The sequence below is a fragment of the Chiloscyllium punctatum genome, chromosome 36, assembly GCF_047496795.1.
Source record: "Chiloscyllium punctatum isolate Juve2018m chromosome 36, sChiPun1.3, whole genome shotgun sequence".
Taxonomy (NCBI): domain Eukaryota; kingdom Metazoa; phylum Chordata; class Chondrichthyes; order Orectolobiformes; family Hemiscylliidae; genus Chiloscyllium; species Chiloscyllium punctatum.
Genome location: NC_092774.1, coordinates 71,420,444 through 71,440,382, shown reverse-complemented (window position 1 = coordinate 71,440,382; position 19,939 = coordinate 71,420,444). Strand labels below are relative to the sequence as shown.

The window sequence follows — 19,939 nt, the reverse complement described above, 5'->3', positions numbered from 1 at the left end:
TTCATCTTCTCTGTATCCATCAGGATTTTATAAATCTCTATGAAGAGTCATCTGAACCTGTAATGTCAGCTTGCTCTCTCTATGTGGACGCTGCCTGACCAGCTGTGATCTCCAGTATTTGTTGTTTTCAGGACGGATTCCAGCATCTGTCGCAATGCGCTCCTGAATGTTGGCTAACTCTTTCTCGATCCTTCGAGACTCGACCTTACTCAACAATCCACTGTGCAGTACAGTCAATAAAGTTCCACATTGCATCTCTTTCAGCACACATGGGCGGCACGCTGGCTCAGTGGTTATCACTGCTGTCTCACCGCACCAGGGAGAAGGATTTGATTCCAGCTTCAGGTGACTGTCTGTGTGGAGTTTGCACATTGTCCCCCCCCTCCCCCCCCCCCCCCCCCCGTAGCTGTGTGGGTTTCATCCAGGTGCGCCGGTTTCTTCCCACAGTCCAAAGATGTGCAGGTTAGGGTGAAAACGGCCATGTTAAATTGTCCCATTGTGTTCAGGAATGTGTGGGTTACGTATATTAGTCGGAGGTAAATGGAGAATGATGAGAATAGGGAAATGGGTGTGGGTGGGTTACTCTTTAGAGTGTTGGTATGTACTGGTTGGGCCAAATGGCCTCATTCCGCACTGTAGGGATTCTATGTGGCATCCCCCAGCTCTTTGCATTTCCCGTAGAGGAAGTGGGGACCGGCTGAAAGCTCAGTGAGCATGAAGCGAAAATCAAACGTAGTGCTTTGCTTGAACTTAAGCTGAATGACTTGGTGGCGGGGCTGGAAAGGGAAGGTACAGTGTCTCAGTGGTTAGTGCTGCTGCGTCATGGCACCATGGCCTCAGGTATGATTCCAGCCTCGGGGCCGTTGTCTGTGTGGATATTGCACATTCTGCAACTGGTGTTTGCGGCGGATTTCTTCCACTGCACCTGTTTCTTCTCACTATCCAAAGATGTGCAGGTTTGGGTGAATTAGCCATGTTAAATTGTCCATAGTGTCCAGGATGTGGAGGTTAGATGCATTAATCAGGTGTAAATGTAGAGCAATCGGAGGAGGGTAAATGGTGCTTTCAATTTCATGGAATTACAAAAGAAAAGCATGTTCCACATAAAGTAGAATTGCTTGTTTTGAATTTCTACCCTAACTGACAGTGATGACTTTCATAATCTTTTTTTAACCAGAGCATTTGAAGATCTGAAGACTGAAGTTTCAAATTCAGTAGTTGAAGGGCTTATGCCCGAAACAGCAACTCTCCTGCTCCTTAGATGCTGCCTGACCTGCCGTGTATTTCCAGCACGACACATTTTGACTGACTCTCCAGAGTCTGTAGTCCTCATTTTCACGTCAATGACAGACAATCAATCAATCCATTGGGACTGTAACGATCTTCGACTATGATTCTATGAGAAGGAGCTAAACTCTTTGGTTTCTGTTTCAGTACGTTTTCAGCATCAGTGGAGCTGGATGAGAGACGCTAATGTGGCAGCGTATTGAGTGTGCAGCCTGTAACAATTATACAGCCTGGAAAGAGGAATTCACGGCAGGGAGGGGTTGTGCATGCGTTTGTGTGCAGCTGAAGCTTTGGCCGTGGAGAAATCAGAGGAATCTCGCCCCATGGAGAAACCGTGGAAGTGTGGTGACTGCGGGAAAGGCTTCAGTGTCCCATCTGCCCTGAAAATTCATCAGCGCAGTCACACCAGGGAGAGGCCGTTTTCCTGCCCAGAGTGTGGGAAGGGATTTATCCGCTCTTCCCACCTGCTGGACCACCGCTGGGTCCACACTGGGGAGAGACCATTCACCTGCCCTGAGTGCGGGAACAGCTTCACCCACTCCTCCCACTTGCTGGCGCACCAGCGTGTCCACACCGGGGAGAGGCCCTTCCCCTGTTCTGATTGTGGGAAGGCCTTCAGCAAATCCTCTGACTTACTGAAGCACCAGCGGGTCCACACGGGGGAGAGGCCATTCAGTTGCCCCGAGTGCGGGAAGGCCTTTAGCGATTCCTCTGCCCTGCTGAGGCACCAGTGGGTCCACACAGGCAAGAAGCCGTTCCCCTGCCCTGAATGTGGGAAGGGCTTCAGCAGTTCCTCCTCCCTGCTGACACACCAGCGGGTCCACACTGGGGAGAGACCATTCACCTGCCCTGCGTCCGGGAACAGCTTCACCCACTCCTCCCACTTGCTGGCGCACCAGCGTGTCCACACCGGGGAGAGGCCCTTCCCCTGCCATGTGTGTGGGAAGGGCTTCAGCAGTTCCTCCTCCCTGCTGACACACCAGCGGGTCCACACTGGGGAGAGGCCATTTGCCTGCCCTGAGTGTGGGAAGGACTTTACCCAGCCCTCCCAACTGCTAACCCACCGGCGAGTCCACACCGGGGAGAAGCCATTCTCCTGCTCAGTGTGCGGGAAGGGCTTTGCGGTCTCCTCCAATCTCATGGCCCACCAGCGGGTCCACACGGGGGAGAGGCCCTTCAGCTGTCCCGAGTGCGGGAAGGCTTTCAGCAATTCCTCCAACCTGCTGAGGCACCAGCGGGTCCACACCGGGGAGAAGCCATTCTCCTTCCCAGAGAGCGAGAAACGCTTTAACCGCTCCTCCCACCTACTGACCCACCAGCGGGTCCACAGGGGAGTGTAGCCGTTCTATTGCCGAGTGCAGGAAGGGCTTCAGCAATTCTTCTCCTCTGCTGACCCACCGGTGGGTCCACACAGGGGAGAGGCCATTCAGCTGTCTTGAGTGTGGCAAGAGGTTCACATTTTCCAGCAACTTGCGAAGACACCAGCGGGTGCACCAGTGCTCCCAACAATCGGATACCGCCAGTGACGCTACTGTGGACTAAACCTTGTGCCCCCCTCTGGCAATGGGTGCAGTGGGAAAGTTGGTGGGCTTTTTAAAAAAAAAATTATGGACTGCACACCGCCTCGCACCCCCAACTGCAAACCCACAGTGGCTCAGGGCGGCATGGTGGCTCAGTGGTTAGCACAGCTGCCTCATAGAGCCATGGACCGAGTTTGATTCTACTCTTGGGGTGACTGCCTGTGTGGAGTTTGTACGTTCTCCTGCCGTGTCTGCGTGGATTTCCTCAGGGTGTTCCGGTTTGCTCCCACAATACAAAGATATACAAGTTAGGGTGAGTTAGCCTAGCTCAATTGTCCATACTGTTCAGGGATGTGTAAGTGTAGTGCATTAGTCAGGGGTAAATGTAGACTGGTCAAAGGTAAGGTGCTGAAAAAGCACAGCAGGTCAGGCAGCATCAGAAGCGCAGGAGCATCGACGTTTTGGGCATAAGTCCTTCCTCAGCAATGATGCCTGAAACATTGATTCTCCTGGTCTTCGGATGCTGCCTGATCTGCTGGGCTTTTCCAGCACCACACACTCGACTGTGATCTCCAGCATCTGCAGTCCTCACTTTCTCCAAGTAAATGTAAAGTAATAGTGTAAGAGAATGGGTCTGGGTGGGTAACTCTACGGAGGGTTGGTGTTGCCTTGTTGGGCCAAAGGGCCTGTTTACATTGTGTAGGGATTCTGTGATTCCATAAACTTTGCTTCCAGTGGGCAACGCTACTCGGGGTCCGGGACTACACGTTCCCACTGAAACGATCCGCAGAAAGCAAAGATCACAAGAGCAGACATTAGGCCATTCAGCCCATTGAGTCTGCTCTGCCATTTGTGAGAAACAAAAAAAATTTGAGGTTTTTGGAATCCAAAGTAGGCAAGCAGGAGGCTGGGAGAACGCTGCAAGCCAGGTAGCATTAAGAGGTGAAGTTAGTGTTTCAGGTATTAACCCTCCTTCAGGACTGAAGAAGGGTTCTTCGCAAAACATTGACTTCTGTATCAGAAACAATTTACCAGGATGTTGCCGGGGGTTAGAGGGTTTGAGCTGCAGGGAGAGGCTATTTGGCTGGGTGAGAGATTTAAAAGGGACGTAAGGGGCAATGTTTTCACGCAGAGGATAGTGCGTGTATGGAATGAGTTTCCAGAGAAAGTGAAGGCTCGTACAATTATACCACTTGGAAGGCATCTGGTTTCGGACCTGAACAGGAAGGGTTTAGAAAGGTAATGGACCAAATACTGACAAATGGGACCAAGTTAATTTAGGGTGCCTTGTCAGCATCGATGACTTGGACCAAAGGGTCTGTTTCCATGCTGTATATCTCTATGTTGACTGGTCCTGATGTAAGTTTTAAAATGGGTCCAAGTAACTTTGAATACTTCAGTCTTGTTGAACTCACCTCTTGAGAGGTTTCAAATGAATCCCTCCAAGTGATACTGTTTAAAAATGCCTAGTTGGACAAAATATCCCATTAAGTTCGACACAAACCCACAGCTGAAGACATCAGAAGTCACACAACACCAGCTTACAGACCAACAGGTTTATTTGAAATTACAAGCTTTAGGAGCATTGCTCCTTCTTCAATGCTGCTTCTTCATCACTTCACCGACAAAGGAGCAGTGCACTGAAATCTCGTGAGTTCAAATAAACCTGTTGGACTCTAACCTGGTGCCGTGTGACTTCTGCCCTTGTCCAGCCCAATCCAACACCAGCACTTCCAAATCAGAGTTGACTAATGAGATCAGATTTTATTCAGGGTGATTAAGTGAGATGCTGATCTGAAAACTCAAAACTGTTGGAGCGACAAAGAGACACGAATCAGTGAGACAGCATGGAAACAGGCCCATCGGCCCAAACTGGTCCACACCGACCAAAATGTCCATAAACTGTCGCCCCATTTCCTTGCACTTGGTAATTATCCTTCTAAGCCTTACCTCTCCATGTATTTGACCAAATGTATTTTAATTGTTGTTAATGTACCTACCTCAACCACTTCCACTGGCAGCTCAGTCCATACGCAAACCACACTCTGAAAAATTATGTGGGACAAACATTTTACAATCTCTCCCCTCTCACCATACGAATGTGTCCCCACTCACCATACAAATGTGTCCCAAGTCTTGAAATTCCCCCACACTTGGGAAGAGACAACAATCCTTAACCCGGTCTATAACTCTCTGGGTTTTATAAACATCGCCTCTCATCCTCCTCTGCTCCACGGGGAAAACATCCCAGCCTTAATTCTAATTTGTTAATAATGGCGCAGTGATGAGTCCAGCTGTGTGTGTGTCAAAGATCTCTCATTTCTAAGCCAATGCAGTGCCACTTAAATGTACCTGACCTTAAAACGAATGGTACCCCATTCATGTAAAATATCTATGGTTTCTGTGCAAAGTCAGTTCTCATTGGAAAACAGCCAATAGTGTCTTAAATCCCATAGGCTGCTTCTGACCAGGTTTGTATGCTCTGTTTTGAGATGTAGGAGTAAAACATCACAGTAAAAGATTAATGCAGCCTTTATTCATGACTTATTATTAAACACACTTTCTCCATTTACAGCTGTAATTGAGAGGCTTCTCTGAATTAGTCGACATGTTTGTTACAAGTTGTGAAACATGAAAGCGTTCTGAAAAGACTTACAAATATACTACCAGGGTTGGTGGGTTTGAGCTGCTGCAAGAGGCTGAAATAGACTGGGGCTATTTTCCCTGGAGGGTCAGAGGCTGAGGGGAGACGTTACAGACGGTTTTGCGGTCGAAGCGTTCTAGAAAAAAAAGATCTCAAACCTTTGTTGCCTTTGCCAATACCTGTTGGCCATTAGTGAAGTCCCTTAGCCCAAACGAATCAGACCCTCTGCCTTTTACAACCCCTGTTGGGAAAGAAAATCAAGAACGACATAATCTTCTTAAAGGAGTAACATCATCACAACAGAAAGCACACAAGCTGAAACATTTCTATCAAAAGTTCGTGCAGTTAGCGGGCCAAGATAATGACATTTCAATTAAGACAATTAATTTAAATCAGGTCCTTTGACTACCAGAACCTATTAAATCTAAACCTGACAACAGAGGACCAATCCTATTGTAAAAACTCAATATCGCATCAAGGACAGAGCCCCAGAGCTAACTCCCCATTGCTTGAGCTAAGAGTCCTCAGCACTAGACAGAGAAATCCGCCCTGACAGTCATCTGTGAATGAGACAGCATCATTTACAAAAAACCCAGAAGGGCAGGAATTGGAGGAGACATTCCTGACAAAAGATTCAATAGAAGGATGTATAGAATATCCTGGAAGACATGTAACCTGGCTGTAATCTGAGAGACTAAATTCTATTTCTTGTTATATTAGTGGGTCTTGTATTTATTGGAACAGCAAGAATCCCGTTTTATGCCAGAATTGTCAGTAGTTCGAAGGGATTTATTTGGTTTGTTAATAGTTTAGTTCAGTTGTTCTCCATTCAAATTGGATACCTAAATTACTTTTCCTTGATTTTAAAGTGACAGGGATTTATTTTTGTTTTTAAGACTAGAGCAGATGACACCACTTTTCATACTAATTTTATAGATTATAGGGCAATGCACTCCTCTTTTGGTGTTTCGGTTTCAGATCTCAGAGAGGGGAAGGGATTCAGCATTCGCTTTATAACAGTATTGACGTGCCGTCCTGCTGAATGCAAAGGAGTCATTATTAATCCCAGCCTCTCACTCTGGTTGTGGGTGAATCGCTTTAATTTGAATACTGACTCAGAAACTACACAGACAACCAACTGTTGAAACAATGATTTACACTTTATTATAGGTAGCAACCAAAAAATAAAATCCCTCAAGTAAGCAATTTCAGCCTCTCTCTCCCCCCGAACCACATCCCCCTCCGCCCCCCCGCCCCCCCCCCCACCCCGCGACCTTGGCTATCACCCAAGTGATGGTGGAATTTAACATTGTTTCCACCAACAGTGCCCATCTCTGGAAGTTTACAGGGGTTTGATGCAGTGTTGTTCTTCCAAGTACTGCTGCTAAATCATTCTGGAGTTGGTTTCTGGTGGAGTTCCCTCACTTTCAAATTTGTGGTATCACGTTTCTTTAGATTCTGACACCACCTCCCCACACTTCTGGAGACCTCAGGTCTGTAGCTTACCTTCTTATCCTTGAGGGGTTTCCACCTGTTTGAAACAGCCTGTCCTGCGATTAACCCGTTTATGCCAAGGCCTTCCTTCTACAGGCAGAATTAATTGTCCTTTTGCCACACAGTTATTAAACACCATTATCTCATCTGTCCAAAGAAACAGCTCATTTATTTTGCCTCCTCCTTCCCAGCGATAGTTAATGTATGTTATTTGTTAACTCCCTTGTAGCAGTTTCTCATTGGCCCTTTCGTTTCTTGGTTCAGAAAGATTTATTGCTGCCTCATGAAGTTATCAAAGTTCCGGAGTTTACATTCCTCTCTGCCTCCTCCAGGAATAATGATTGCTCCTGAGATACTCGCAATTCCTGACATTCCATGGTATCCCCAAATACAATCCATATGTCAGGAAATCACTGGTGCTGCCCTGACACTAGACAGTCACTGTTGAAACAGAAGGATTATGGGGAGAAAATGCAGAAATCCGAAATGCAAAGAGACTTGGGAGTTCAAGTCTAGGATTTTCTCAAAGTAAACTTGCAGGTTGAGTTGCACTTTCCCCTGCAACCGCTGAATGTGTGACACCAGCCCATTTACCTGCTCCCTCCTCGCTATCCAAGGGGCCAAACTTACCTTCCAGGTGAAGCGGCACTTTACCTGCACTACCCGCAACCCAGTCTACTGCATTTGCTGCTCACAATGTGGCCTCATCTACATTGGGGAAAACGAAGCATAAACTGGGTGACTGCTGCACAGAACATCTACGTTCTGCCGGCAAAAAAGTCCCTGAGCTTCCAGTTGCCTGCCAATTCCACACCCCACCCTGTTCCCTGGCCAACATCTCTGTCTCAGGTTTGCTGTATTGTCCCAGCGAAGCTCAGCACCAGCAGAACGAAGAGCACCGAATATTACACTTGGGGACCATACATCCCTCCGGTACCAATACCGAACTCAGTAATTCTAGGGCCTGAACTCCATGGTATCCCCGTCCCTTCCACACACACCAAGCCTTGTTATCACGTAGTCTGTCATTCCACACTACTTAACCACGAACAGTCTCCATTATTCACCCTCACAGTTATTCACCCTCCCACACAGATCGTTATCAACTCCTTTTTCTGTCCAACAGTTCTTCCCTCGCTTTGGGCTCTGTCCTGATCTCCGCCTTCCTCCCACAATATCTCCTGCATATAAACCGACATTTTCCCAATCACCATCTGTTCTGTGGAAGGGTCACCGGCAACTCCTGTTTTTTGTTCCTGATATACAGCATCCGCAGTTCTTTCAGATTTTTATTGAGAGAGAGTTGGAAATTGTTTCGAGAGACAGAAGGAGAAGGGGGAGAAACAGAACAGACATGAACGGAAAATCATTGTAGTGCCATCACTTCCCTTAAGCATGAATAAAGCGCATGGGTCATCCGTGAGCTTGTGGCGCAACGGTAGCGCGTCTGACTTTAGATCAGAAGGTTGCGTGTTCAAATCACGTCAGGCTCACTACAATCAACGTCGAACATTTCCAATGAAGAAAGGAGTACGTCGGTTATATCGAAAGCTCTTTGCAGAAGCTTTCGATCACATGTGAATCTTTGCCGTTAGTTTGATTTGTGAACACTGTGTCAGGGAGGCGGTGTGCCCATTGTTTGGGTAAATGCTCAGCTCCCCGCAATGTGAGAAGTCGAACACAAACTGTTCATCACGGGATTTAAACATACAGCCGCTTCGTTCAGTTGGTGACCGCGGGGTGTGAATAACATTATACCGATATTTTTACAACATAATCTAGAGATTTCCATCCAGGTTTTAGTCACATCAAACTGCCACGTAATGATGTTATGGCCTCAGTAAACTATAATAACGTGAAGATCGCTGGGATGATTTTCTACATCCGACTGCAATATAAACACAGATCATTGTTTCCAGTTTTGGTGGAACAAAAGACATCATATTGATGGAAAATTACAGTTAGTGCAAACACAGCTCGCCATCGATAAATATTAATCCTGTTCACTTCAATGGCCAAATTTCAATTCAGAAACCAAGTGCACTCGGCTGCTTGTAACAGAGACAACATGACAAAATGGCTCATAGGAGGAGAAATGGGACATTGAGGAGGAGTGAAATGTTTGCTTTTGGTCACCTCCACAATTGTTAGAAAAACAGGTTGAAAGGATTCTTAAAAGGTGTCTGAAGTAGTGGTGAGGGATAACACTTCAGACAGCACAAAGGGGAAGACCACTTTCTAGTGGAAGAAAAAGACATTCCTTATTTCTGAAAGAACTGGGAAACAGAAGAGGGGATGAAATCTGACTTGGGAGCTATTTCCTATTTGTTGAGGATGTTGCTTCATCACAGTCTTGGCTTAGAGCATAAGCTCTTCATCAGGAATAAAGGGTGGCCCAAGGGGGCTGAGAGATAAATGGGAAGGAAGTGGGGCTGGAGGGAAGGCAGCTGGGAGTGCAATAGGTAGATGGAGGTAGGAATTGATGGTGATAGGTCAGAGATGAGGGTGGAGTAAATAGGTGAGAAGCAAGGTGGACAGGTATGACAGGTCAAGAGGTTGGTGTCGAATTGGAAGGTTGGATCTGGGACAAGGTGGGGGAGAGGAAATAAGGAATCTGATGAAAACTGCATTGATACCATGTGGTTGGAGGGTCCTAAAGCAGAAGTTGAGGTGTTTTTCCTACAAGTGTCGGGTAGCAAGAGGTTGGCAGTGGAGGAGGCCCAGGACTTGCATGTCCTTGGTGGAATGGGAGGGGGAGTTAAAGTGGTAAAAACAATGACTGCAGATGCTGAAAACCAAATACTGGAAGAGTGGTGCTGGAAGAGCACAGCAGTTCAGGCAGCATCCAACGAGCAGTGAAATCGACGTTTCGGGCAAAATCCCTTCATCAGGAATAAGGCAGTGAGCCTGAAGCGTGGAGAGATAAGCTAGAGGAGGGTGGGATAAAGTGTTTAGCCACAGGGCGGTGTGTCGGTTAGAATTAGAGTCCAAGAGTTGTTCCCTGAAATATTCGGTTAGTTGGCATCCAGTTTCCCCAATGTGGTTGAGACCATACTGCGAGCAATGGACATAATCTTATTAATACATTGCATAAGTCTTAGCCTGCCAGAATTATTTTCTTTTATTAAATTAAAGAAAATTTTTATTCAATTGGATGACTGCATGAAACGGTTTGTTGGTCAGATTTGAATCATCACTCCCAAATGAGACGATGCCATGAATATCAGTGAACTGCTCTTTTTGTAAAAAACCACAAGTTCTTGATTTATTTTCACAACTTACTGGTATTCACACCTGCACATTCAATGTCAAACTCTGACATCAGAAATTAAATTACAGCATTAATTTTGACTTGAACTATTCGAACAAACAAATTAATAGCACACAGTGAATCGCAAGTCTGAGTAATCTGAAATTAAATTTGACCAAAAAAATATAAAATCAAGATGGGAGATAAGAAATGGGGGAAGGGCAGAAGGCGAGAAATGCAGCATCATAGAAAGTGCTCCCCCAGAAAGTGCATTTTACCAACCACCACTGCTAACTATAAACACTCTGATATGATCCTTTGGTTTTAATGTAAACCATAGCCCCATACAGTAGGTACCATTTAAATGAGTTAAAAATACAAGCATTGAGCAAATCCAGCTTCCAGCCGTACCCCGCGCTTCTTGAAGCTTGGACCTTCCTCCAGCGCCGGGGGGTTGTTGAACTCCTGGGCTCCAGCGGCCACGCCTCCACTGAAGAAGCTTTGGGAAACAGATGCAAAGGCAAGATACAGAACAGAGAGCCTTTGTATATGAAAGCAGCTTACAGAGACATTGAGCAATAGAATCACATGGTTTTTACCCATCCACCTCTGGGTTATCGACCCAGCACACTCACGCAGCAATTCTCTACTTCTGTGCTCCCAGTAGCTGGATCGTGGATCAATTTAAAGTAGGTCCTATATCTCTGATTACATCGGTACACAAGGCAGTGAAGAAAGGTTTCAGCAAACTGGCCTTCATCAGTTAGGGAACTGAGTATAGATGTTGGCAAGTTATGTTGTCGTTATACAGGACGTTGATGAGGCTGCACCTGGAATATTGTGATCAGTTTTGGTCCCCTTGGTGTTCTGACTTCTGACTTCTTCAACTCTGGGTTTGTGTTGAACTTGATGGGATACTTTGTCCAACTCAGCATGTTTAAGCAGTATCTCTCAGAGGGATTCATCTGAAACTTTTCAGGAGGTGAGCTCAACAAGATTGAACTATTCAAAGTTACTTGGACTCGATTTTAAACTTACATCAGGACCAGTAGTCAGAGACACGTACAGCATGGAAACAGACCCTTCGGTCCAACTTGTCCATGCTGACCTGATATCCTAAATTAATCTAGTCCCATTTGACAGCACCTGACCCATATACTCTGGCAGCTCATTTCATATAAGTACCACTCTCTGCATGAAGAAGTTGTCCCTTTAATTTGTTTCGCCTCTTACCCTAAACTTGTGCCCTCTAGTTCTGGACTCCCCTACCCAAGGAAAGGACATTGTCTATTACACTGTCAATGCCCCTCATGATTTTATAACCGGTATTAGGTCCCTTCGCTGCCTCCGATGCTCCAGTGAAAACAACCCCACGCTATTCAGCCGCTCCCTGCAGCTGAAACCCTCCAACTCCCAGCAACATTCATGTAAATCTTTTCTCAAAGATAAGTCACTCTTTCAGTAATGAAGAAGGGTTAATACCCAAAACGCTGACTACTCCACATCCTGGTGCTACCTGGCTTGCTGTATTCTCCCAACCCCCGGCTGGCCAACTTCGGGTTGCAATATGTAGTGGCTCAGTGATTACCACTGCAGCCTCACAGCGCCAGGGACCCAGATTTGATTCCAGCCTTGGGTGGCTGTCTGTGAGGAATTTGCACTTTCCCCCAATGTCTGAGTGAGTTTTCTCTGGGTGGTCCTGTTTTCTTCCATAAACCAAAGATGTGCAGGTCATGTGGATGGGCCATGCTTAATTGCCCATAGAGGTAGGTACATTAGTCAGAGGGAAATGGGTCTGGATGGGTTACACTACGGAGGGTCGGTGTGGACTTGTTGGGACAAATGGCCTGTTTCCACACTGTAGCTAATCTCATCCAATACTTTTGTTACTAACGAATGGCAGAGAAGGCCAAACTTCTTCTCCGATGGTCTTGCGGTCTTAGGTTTCTCTGGATCATTTCATTGGCAATGTGCTGTCCCGGGCTCAATGAGCAACAGTGTCCACTGAAGGCAAAGCTGATAGAATCATAGAACCCCCACAATGTGGAAACAGGTCCTTCAGCCAAACACATCTGCACTGATCTTCCGAAACATAACCCACTCAGATCCATTTTCCTATCCTCCATAACTTGCACACAGACTCCCAAGGGTGGAATTATTCCTGAGTTCCTGGTGCCATGAGGCAGCAGTGCTAACCCTGAGCCACCATGGAGTTGTGATTGTGGGGTGTCGGGAAGGCAATTGCAGTCCAGCAGAAGACTAAAACAGCCCACCGACTCTCCCACTGCACCCACTGTCAGAAATGGCAGGAGGTTCAGACCTGGGAGGTGACTGAAGGCATCATCACTGGTAGGATCTGATTGCTGGGAGCGCTGGTGCCCCCGCTGGTGCTTCCGCAAGTTGTAGGAAAACATGAACCTCTTCCCACACTCGGTCCAGCTGGAGGGCATCTCCCTGGTGTGGGCACATTGGTGCTTCAGTAGGGCAGAGGAATTGCTGAAGGCCTTCCCACACGTAGGGCATCAGAATGGCCTCCCCTCCTCCGCCACTGTTCCCCCCCCCCCCACCCCCAACACGCCCGTGTGGTCCAGCTGGTGATTCAGCAGTGTGGATGAGCAGGTAAAGACCTTCCCACATTCGGGGCAGGAGAATGGCTTCTCCCCGGTGTGGATAGACTGGTGCCTCAGCAGGGCCGAGGAATTGCTGAAGGCCTTCCTGCACATAGGGCAACTGAACGACCTCTCTACCATTTGGACACACCAATGGGCCAGTACATCGGAGGAAAGAGCAATGCCCCTCCTGCAGTTGGGGCAGAAGAACGGCCTCTCAGTGTGGACCCACTGGTGTCTCAACAGGTGGGAAGAACTGCTGAAGGCCATCTCGCACTTGGGGCTGGAGAACAGCCTTCCCCGGTGTGGACCAACTGGTGCGTCAGCAGGGCAGAGGAGTCACTGAAGGCCTTCCCACATTCAGGGCAGTAGAAGGGCCTCTTCCCCTCTGTGGACCCATTGGTGCTTCAGAACCCTTTCAAATTTCACAATATCCTTCTGATTGGAGGGACACCAGAATTGCACACAATATTCTAAAAGTGGTCTCACAAATGTCCTGTATAGCCACAACATAACTTCGCAACTCCAATTCAGGCAGCATCCAAGCAGCTTCGAAATCGACGTTTCGGGCAAAAGCCCTTCGTCAGGAATAAAGGCAGTGAGCCTGAAGCATGGAGAGATAAGCTTATCTACGTTTTTCTCTTGTGGTGTTCGTAGTTTCTCTGTGCTGCAGTGTGTCGTGGCTCGTTGAAATAATGTCCTGATGCAGCTTCGTTTGTGGGTGTTGGGATGATTGCTTCTGTGGTTAAGTATTTGGTTTGTGTGTGTTGTTTTTCTGTAGATGCTAGTTTGAAGTTCCCCATTGACTGTTCGCTCTACTGTGACATCGAAGAATGCTGTTTATTGTTGTTCTCCTCCTTTTCAAACGAGGAGCCCCCCTCAGGCCATAGTCTCACCAATTGGAACACCAATATACAGACTAGTCAAAGGCCTACACTGAGGACTAAAACACCAAGTCGAAGATTCATGCCACTCCATTTACTCCATCCAAGAATTCCTGAACACCAAAGACACGAAGATAGAAGAGGATGGAATAATGTTGTCCTTTGACATAACAGCCCTGTTCACATCCATTAACATCAACGTGACCAAAGAAAACTGAAGACACTACTCGAACAACTAAAGACAAAAACACAGAACCAACTTCAGCAGCAAAGATAACACTGTCAACCTCGTGGAACTGCGCCTTATCACCCACTTCATATTCAGTAACAAGCCCTACAAACAAATCAACGAAACGCCCATGAAACACTTCTGTCATCAAAAAATGAAACAAATTAGAGGAAACCTACAACACCATCAACAATCTCCTTCCTGGCATAAAATTAACAAAAGAGGAGAACAACAACAAAGTGCCATTTCGAGATGTCACAGTAGAGCGAACAGTCAATGATAAATTCAAAACAGCCTCTGCAGGAAAGCCACACACGCGAACCAAGTACTTAGCTACAGAAGTAATCATCCCTGCACATACAAACAAATCTGAACGAGGACACTGTTTCAACGAACCACAACACAATGCAGCACGCAGTGACTACAAAGACCAATAAGTAACTCTACAGCGCATTTAAGGAGAATGAGCAGCCAAAAAAGCACACTGCAAATTGCTTCCCTGACCAGGAATCGAACCCGGGCCGCAGCGGTGAAAGCGCCGAATCCTAACCACTAGACCACCAGGGAGACGGCAGCGAAGTTTGACAGCCCTACTGAAAACTGCTTCCCTGCCCGGAAATCGAACCCGGGTCACGGTATTTAGAAGGCTTCCACCAAAGTTGTTTCTTGTATCCATTGCTCCCGATGCGGTCTCCTCTACATTGGGGAGACTGGAGCCCCGTCGCAGAGTCAAGTCACAGCGTTTGAGGGAACATCTCCAGGACACCCGTCGCCCTGTGGCCCAACATTTCAACCTCCCCTCCCACTCTGCCAGGGACATGCAGGACCTGGGCCTCCTCCATCGCCGCTCCCTACCCACCCGATGTCTGGGGGAAGAACGCCCCAACTTCTGCCTCGGATACATTCAACCCCAGGACATCGATGTGGACTGCACCAGTTTCCTCATTTTCCCTCCCCCCCACCTTACCTGAGTTCCAACCTTCCAACTGAGCGCTGTCCTCAGGACCTGTCAATCTCCCTTCCCACCTATCCGCTCCACCCTCCTCTCTGACCTGTCACCTACGTCCCCAACCCCATTCACCTATTGTACTCTTTGCTACCTTTCGGCCCAGCACCCCCCAATTAATCTCGCCACCCCTGGAAGCGTCCTGCCTCTGTTCCTGATGAAGGGCTTTTGCCCGAAACGTCGATTTTCCTGCTCCTCGGAAGCTGTCTGACCTGCTGTGCTTTTCCAGCACCACTCTGATCTAAACTCTGGTTTCCAGCATCTACAGTCCTCACTTTTGCCTAACCAATAAACCCAGTGTGCCGATTTCACATCAACAAACTGACACAAGCGGACACAACGTCTACAGAAACCCTAGCACATTACTTTACATTAAAGACATCTGGGAAATGATGTCCAGACAACTCAACCCTCTCAGCATCATGGTAGCCCACAAACCTCCCAACACACTCAAACAGCGGCTAATGAACCTGAAATACCCGATACAAACAACCAGCAAACGAATGTTATTTATAAAATACCATGCAAGGAAATATATACATGACCTCTGCCACACAGGTCTCTGTGGCAAGAAATGCTGGGATGAGATAAGGAAGATTTTTTTCAGCCAAAACGAATCGGCACTGACTGGACAGCCATTTAAAATCAAGGCTGTCAGCCCAGAATGGAAGATCCGAAGGGATGGACAGTTTTCTTATTTCCTGAAGATTTACAAAGGTGAGACTGGGTTTTGGTGCTTGTTCCCTTTCCACTCCCAAGAGCCGCAGTGGTTGGGGCGGTGTGTTGGGGAAAGTGAAATGTGCCCGTGAGCAGCGTGTGGGGCTATTTCAGCTTCCCCTCCTCTGACAGCGCTGGGACTTGACTCTGATGTTCTCAGGGACACTGACTGACGCGAGACAGTGAAAAGTGTCTCGTTCCTGCAGATCAGGAATTCAAACCGTATGCCGGCTTCAGGACAATGAGAAAGATTATTTGGGGTGTGTGAAGAAGCTGTGAGCTGCATTTCAAACAGGTAGGTGGAGTCAGATGCGTCATCCATTGCGCCCCGGCCCTGTGCGTAACTTACGCCGCCATGCTGCAGAGTTCTGACGTTAACACGGACATGCGCAGCAATGGGAACATTCACAAGGTGAACAGCCAAAGATAATCACCGTCACTGCTTCCCTTCCATAGTCCCAACTTTGTGAAGCAGTATCTTTCACTGGCAAATAAAACACCTTTGTCCTCAGGTGCCTGCTTAACTTCGATCACGACTTCACGCCCCTCACTGTTCTAGTCTCATTTCCAAACACTTGGCTCATCGCCTCAATGGCAGCTCTGTGGGTATCTGCTTGTTCCACCCTGACAGGCAGTGGGCTACAGATTCCCGACCAGTCCCAATGTGATTGAAATATTTCAACCCGTCCACTGATTGCATTTAAAAACAAACCGTGGAGCAATCTCCCTTTTCTTTTGATGTCGTTTCTCAACTGAAGTCGGCAGGGTTCACACCTGCGTGGGGAAACCGAAATGGATTTCATGTCCATCGCATTCACCACTCGGCCCATCAATACAGAACCACACTGACAGCTTCATTTTCCAGGTCTGTCTGCCTGTGGAGCTGCGAAAGAGTAAATCATTGCAGAGTTTGTTTGAATCCAATCACTTCACAGGTTTCGAAAAGGTTAAATATCTGCAAATGACGAGTCTGGGTGTTTCATCCCGAAAGATGAAATGGACGTTCAGTCAAAAACAGAAATTGCAGGAGCAACTCAGCAGGTCAGGCAGCATCTGTGGAAAGAGAATCAGAGACAACATTTCAGAACTCGTTTTTTTCCTCATCCAAGTACAGCCAAACCTGCTGAGTTTTTCCAGCAGTTTCGCTTTCTGTCTCGGATTCTCAGCATCCGCAGTCGTTTACGTTAGAAATTCAATAAATTCAGAAACCCCTTCGTGCTGCCTCAGTGGAGAAGATTTCCGTTTGGGAAACATTTTCCTGAAACCATTAAAAACGTGCACGTTCGCAGCCAAGGAAGCGGTAGGAGCGAGAACAAGAAACACACCGTCCCTGGGTGGTCTCGAACCACCAACCTTTCGGTTAATAGCCGAACGCGCTGACCAATTGCACCACAAAGACAAACCCGAGCGCCAGGCCCACAGTGTCTTTGAGGAACCTACTATTCAATTCATAATTCAACCCGCCCCGCCCAAAATTACCATTGTCTTCTATCAGTTTTACTTTCCATAATAAAGCCTTGGACATTCATTGTGGAGACATGGGGACAGCCTGATCCCACCATCTGCAGGCACATCCATGTCACGAGGAACGAGCTCTCCTACACCGGGGCCATCGCCCTTCGAGCCTTTCAGTGTTTTGCCTCTTCCGGAATTTTCTCATTGGCCCCGAGCCGAGAATGGGTTTGAATTCCTGATGTGCAGAGAATTTTTTCAATGTCTCGGGTCAGTTCATCTCCCGAGAATATCAGAGTCAATCAGCCTCTTAAACAAGGGGACGGTGTCTGGACTGTCTCTGCTCAGTCCGTCAGTTCATCCTTCATTCTCCTCTAATTCCACTTCCCAAAGAGTTTCTAAAGGTTCACAAAGCTGGAGACTGGGATTTCTGTTTTACTTCCTGAACATGTTTTCCACCTGCTAACTGACAATATTTTGCCAAAACCTCTTCCCCATTGTCACACTTGCATCATGTCCAGGGATGAGCAATTTCCATTTTGTGGAGACATTCCCAAGTTTGGGAATGCTCTCTTTGGAGCAAAGAAGGTTCACTGGAGATTTCCAGGGGTTTTTGTCAATGATGGGAGAAGACGTGGTGTTTTCGCTGCTCGTTGGATGCTGCCTGAACTGCTGTGCTCTTCCAGCACCACGAATCCAGTATTTGGTTTTCAGCATCTGCAGTCATTGTTTTTACCTCGTTGATTTTAACCCTACTGCGAATCCTCTTGCAAGAATGCCTGCCTTGAAGAAGTTTTCCTCCTCTCTCTACAAGAATCTCAGGGAGTCCCTCTCCCACTGCAACTCCCAGGTCATTTCCTCTGCTCTGAAGGTCTTCAACCATGTTGTGAAACAAACTCGGTACCAGAGCCACATTTGCCGAGTTTCAAACTTCCAGCTCAGTTACTGTCTCCTTGACTTGTCCGACCTGCCTATCTTCTTTTCCACCTATCCATTCCACCCTCTCCTCCTTGACCTATCACCTTCATCTCCTCCCCCACTCACCCATTGTACTCTATGTTACTCTCTCCCCTACCCCACCCTCCTCTAGCTTATCTCTCCATGCTTCAGGCTCACTGCCTTTATTCCTGTTGAAGGGCTTTTGCCCGAAACGTCGATTTCGCTGCTCGTTGGATGCTGCCTGAACTACTGTGCTCTTCCAGCAACACTCATCCAGTATTTGGTTTTCAGCATCTGCAGTCATTGTTTTTACCTTAATGATCAGAAGAACCTGTTGCCACTGACTAGGGTCAGTTACCAGAGGACAGGGATTAAAGTTCTTTAATGGAAAACAGCATTTGTGTAGAACAAACACAGCGAATACTGCAGAAAGCCAACGGGTCGAGTAGCATCAGTGGAAAGGGAAACAGAGCCGACGTTTTGAGTGTGCTACGGTTCTTGTTCAGAACTCAGTATTTTGCCTCTTCCCGAAGTTGGTCCAGGTCTGTGTCTCAATTGGCAAACACATGGCAAGTGCAGTTCCGCAATGTGAAGTTATAGTCTTTGCTGTTTAAAAAAAAAACAGTGCATTGTTAAAATGGTGATACATTGGAATGTGGAGAAAGTGAGGACTGGAGGTGAAAGTCGAATAATGTGGCACTGGTAAAGCACAACAGGTCAGGCAGCATCTGAGGAGCAGGACAGGGAACGTTTCGGGCACAAGCCCTTCATCAGGAATGATGTATGGATGTACTAAGGGGTCTCAGAGTCCCTCCACACCAGTCAATGCCAGTTGTTGGGCAGATGCAGCAGGCAATGAGCAAGGCAGGTAGTATATTACGAAGAGGAATTGAGTTCAGAAGTGGGGTCATTGAACATATTCAAGGCTAAGTTCATCTGAGTTTTGAACAACAAAGAAGTGGATGCTTATCGGGGGAGGTAAGAAAATGGTTTTAAGACCAGTACAGGTCATTCACAGAGTCTGACAGCACTGAACAGACCCTTCATCCAACTAGTCCGTGCTGAGTATGTTCTCAAACTAAACTCGTCGCACCGACCAGTGTTTGGCCCATAAACCTTCGAAACTTTCGTATTCATGTACTTACGTAAATGTCTTTTAAACGTTGTAACTGTACATGTATAAAATCATGAGGGGCATGGATAGGATTAATAAACAAAGTCTTTTCCTGGGGTGGGTGAGTCCAGACCGAGAGGGCATGGGTTTCGTGTTAGAGGGGAAAGATACAAAAGAGACCTAAGAGGCAACTTTTTCACGCAGAGTATGGTACGTTTATTGGATGATCTGCCAGAGGAAGTGGTGAAGGCTGGTACCATTGCAACATTTAAAAGACATTTGGGTAGGTATATGAATAGGAAGGGTTTGGAGGGATATGGGGCCGTGTGCTCTCAGGTGGGACAAGATTGAGTTGGGATAGTTGGTCGGCATGGACAAGTTGGACCAAACAGTCTGTTTCTGTGCTGTACATCTCTATCTCAATGTTAAACATACTTAGTGACCTGGCCTCCACAGTTTTCTGTGACAATGAATTCCATAGATTCACCAATCTCTGGCTAAAGAAATTTCCCCTAATCTCCATTCTCCCTTTATGCTTATGCTATGCCCATGGGTATTAGTCTCTCCTCCCAATGAAAACATCTTCCCAATGTCCACTCTGTCCAGGCCGTTCAATGTTCTGTACGTTTCAGTTAGATCCCCCTTGAATGTGGGCCTGTTAATCAGCATGAACCAAACCCTTCAGGATGAGGACATCCGTGATTAGATTCAACAAAGTGAGAATGGAGGGTGAGAGTGTGGGATGGAGATTTTCAGCTTTTTGGGAATAAGGCAGGAAAGAAAGTTTAATATAA

The 19,939-nt window shown here is 47.1% G+C and overlaps 1 protein-coding gene and 2 non-coding genes across 3 annotated transcripts; 1 reads left to right on the top strand and 2 right to left on the bottom strand.

Moving 5' to 3' along the window:
- Nucleotides 1–1,513: 1,513 nt before the first annotated feature.
- On the top strand, nucleotides 1,514–2,627 carry LOC140460129 (uncharacterized). Its single transcript, XM_072554526.1, has one exon. The coding sequence runs from the start codon at nucleotides 1,554–1,556 to the stop codon at nucleotides 2,625–2,627; it is 1,074 nt and encodes a 357-aa protein (XP_072410627.1). The 5' UTR covers nucleotides 1,514–1,553.
- Nucleotides 2,628–14,412: 11,785 nt separating this feature from the next.
- Nucleotides 14,413–14,484, bottom strand: trnae-uuc (transfer RNA glutamic acid (anticodon UUC)). The gene has a single exon. It is a non-coding gene; the product is annotated as a tRNA-Glu (tRNA).
- A 2,481-nt stretch (nucleotides 14,485–16,965) lies between these two features.
- trnan-auu (transfer RNA asparagine (anticodon AUU)) lies at nucleotides 16,966–17,039 on the bottom strand. The gene has a single exon. It is a non-coding gene; the product is annotated as a tRNA-Asn (tRNA).
- Nucleotides 17,040–19,939: the final 2,900 nt, after the last annotated feature.

What these genes read in the sequence shown, in the direction of transcription:
- LOC140460129 (XM_072554526.1), top strand. Translation starts at nt 1,554, where the DNA reads ATGCGTTTGTGTGCAGCTGAAGCTTTGGCCGTGGAGAAATCAGAGGAA.